The sequence below is a fragment of the Nipponia nippon genome, unplaced genomic scaffold, assembly GCF_047370975.1.
Source record: "Nipponia nippon isolate SJK-2023a ecotype South Korea unplaced genomic scaffold, ASM4737097v1 scaffold_6, whole genome shotgun sequence".
Lineage (NCBI taxonomy): Eukaryota > Metazoa > Chordata > Aves > Pelecaniformes > Threskiornithidae > Nipponia > Nipponia nippon.
This window is the reverse complement of record NW_028262380.1, coordinates 11,726,686-11,728,898: the sequence shown is the minus strand read 5'-3', so window position 1 is coordinate 11,728,898 and position 2,213 is coordinate 11,726,686. Positions and strand designations below refer to the sequence as shown.

At 73.1% G+C, this 2,213-nt stretch overlaps 1 protein-coding gene across 1 annotated transcript; it reads right to left on the bottom strand.

Moving 5' to 3' along the window:
• Positions 1-398: 398 nt before the first annotated feature.
• LOC148051362 (homeobox protein Nkx-2.6-like) lies at positions 399-1,788 on the bottom strand. The gene is made up of 2 exons (XM_087737553.1): positions 1,587-1,788; positions 399-991 (listed from the first exon to the last, which is right to left on the bottom strand). Exons 1-2 carry the CDS (start codon positions 1,786-1,788, stop codon positions 399-401), a joined length of 795 nt encoding a protein of 264 aa, XP_087593679.1.
• Between the last annotated feature and the right edge of the window lie 425 nt (positions 1,789-2,213).

The following is a 2,213-nucleotide window of genomic DNA, read 5'->3' as shown; positions in this document are numbered from 1 at the left end:
AAGTGACTCGGTTCACGGTACGGCGAGGGCCGGGGCGCTGGGCAGACGCGGGGGGACAGTCCCCGTGGGCCGAGGCAGAAATACAGGCACGGGGAAATTTGGGAGGGAAGGAGGCAGAACACATCCCGGTTTCTTTGGTGGCTCCGTGTTACCTCCTCCGTCCTGACCAGAGAAAAAGTGCTGCAAGAGCGAGGGCGGGCTGGCAGCGCCCTTTGAAGTTTAACAACATGTCGGCGGCCCACGGACACGGGTGGGGGGAGCCCGGGAGGCCCCTCCGTGGGCCGGGGGGCGGCTGCCGCCGGCTATGGCGAAGGCGGACACCCCACCGACACGGCGGGGGCATAAATAACATCGGGGCGGCCCCCGGCAAGAGGAAGGTCGGGGGCCGGGGGGAGAGGCTATACGTCCCCGTCCACCAGGCTGAAGTGCTTGCCCGGCCCGGGGAGGCAGAGGTAGGGGATGGCGCTGCCCGGGTAGAGCAAGGGGAAGGGCAGCGGCAGCAAGCAGCGGCTGAGCAGGGTGCTGTCCTTGTAAAGGGCCGGGAAGGAGAGAGCCGCGGCGGCCGGGGGCGGCGGCTCCCCGGGGGGCTCCGCCGGCCCCGGCCCCGGGCCCTCGGGCTCGGCCGACATCTGTCTCTTGAGCTTGTTGCGGCGGTTCTGGAACCAGATCTTCACCTGGGTCTCGGTGAGGTGCAGCGCGGCGGCCAGCCCGGCCCGCTCGGCGCTGCTCAGGTAGCGCTTCACGTCGAAGGTGGACTCCAGCTGGAAGACCTGGCTCTTGGAGAAGATGGTCCGCGTCTTCTTCCTGCCGCCCGCCGCCGGCGACCTGCCGCTCTCGCCGCCGCAGCCCCCGGCCTCCCGCGGCGGCGGCTGCCGGGGGCCGCCCAGCCCCTCCGCGGGGAGCGGAGAGCCCACGCCGCTGCCACCGCCCTCGGCCTCCGGGTGGAGGCCAGGGCTCGTCCCCTCCGCCCGGAGCCGGCGGGGCTCGCTGCCTGCAACGGCAAAGCACAGCATCAGCCCCCCACCGCCGCCCGCGCCCCCGCCCCGCATGCACGCACGGCCCGGCTGAGCGCTGGGGAGCGGGGCCGGGGGGGGATAGGATGGGGAGGGGGCTGCCGAGAGCTGGCCACGGCCCCCCACACCCTCCAGAGGGGAGAAGGGTAAGGAGCTTCCAGTAAGGATCTAAGGAAATCCCTCTGCCAGCTGTATGACAGAGCAGTCAGGGGCCCCTGGACACGGGACAACCAACCAAGGAGGCCGGGAGGGGGGTAAAACACCCTGGAAAAGCCCCTGGAAGCAGGTTTGGTGCGTGTGTGCGTGTGCGTGTGCCGGTGACATCTCCTCCCGTCCGTCCGCCGAGCCTCGGTTCCTCCTCCAGCTGCGTGGGTGCCGCGGCTGCCTGTGGGTGTGTGTGTGCTCATGTCTGCGTGTGGGGGTGCGCGGTCCCGGCCCGGCGGCGCTGGGGAGGCCCGGGGCAGACCCCCGCCGGGTGCGGGGCTGCGGGCCGGGCCGGGGCCACCTCCTGGCTGGGGACCGGGCTGCGACCCGACGTGCGAGACAGCCTGAGTGGGGCTGCCGGCTCTGTACCCGAGTTGCTGGAGCCTTTACTGGGGTCTTGCTCCGCAGGCCCCTCTTCCTCCTCCTGCTTCTCCGGCAGCGCGCAGCGGGCTCTGCCCTGCTCCCGCGCCGGGCGGCGGGGGCCGGGCTGCAGGATGCTGTCGATGCTGAAGGCCGGCGGCGCGGCCGGGACCGGCGGTGGGGCTCGGCGGCCGCCCCCGAGCTGCACCATGGCTCCCCGAGCCGAGCCGAGCGGAGCCGCTCCGTGCCGCGCCGCGGGACTGGCTGCGGCGGGAGGGCGGCGGCGGCGGCCGGGGCGGGGGGAAGGATGGGCCCGGGAGAGGGAGGAGGGGTCGGGGCGGCGGAGGGAGGGGATGGAGCTAGAGGGAGCCAAAGGACTGGGGACGGGGGGAGCGGTGCAGGGGAGGGAGAGAGGGAGGGGAGGCGGCCGGGAAGGGAGGGAGCGAAGGAGGAAAAGGAGCAGGAGCTGGAGGGAAGCGGGGAGGAAGGGATGGAGTGGCCCCTTTCCTCGCTGCCGGTGAGGTGCGCCCCGAAAGGGTGCCCCGGGCAGCCGGGGCCGGGCAGGGCTGGCCGTCCTCCTGCCCAGGCCCTTCACTGCCGGGGGGGGGGGCAGAGCCAGGCCGAAGAGAGACCACG

What these genes read in the sequence shown, in the direction of transcription:
- LOC148051362 (XM_087737553.1), bottom strand. Translation starts at nt 1,788, where the DNA reads ATGGTGCAGCTCGGGGGCGGCCGCCGAGCCCCACCGCCGGTCCCGGCC. An exon ending in TAAAGGCTCCAGCAACTCGG is followed by an intron (nt 992 to 1,586) that starts GTACAGAGCCGG and finishes TTGCCGTTGCAG; the next exon opens with GCAGCGAGCCCCGCCGGCTC.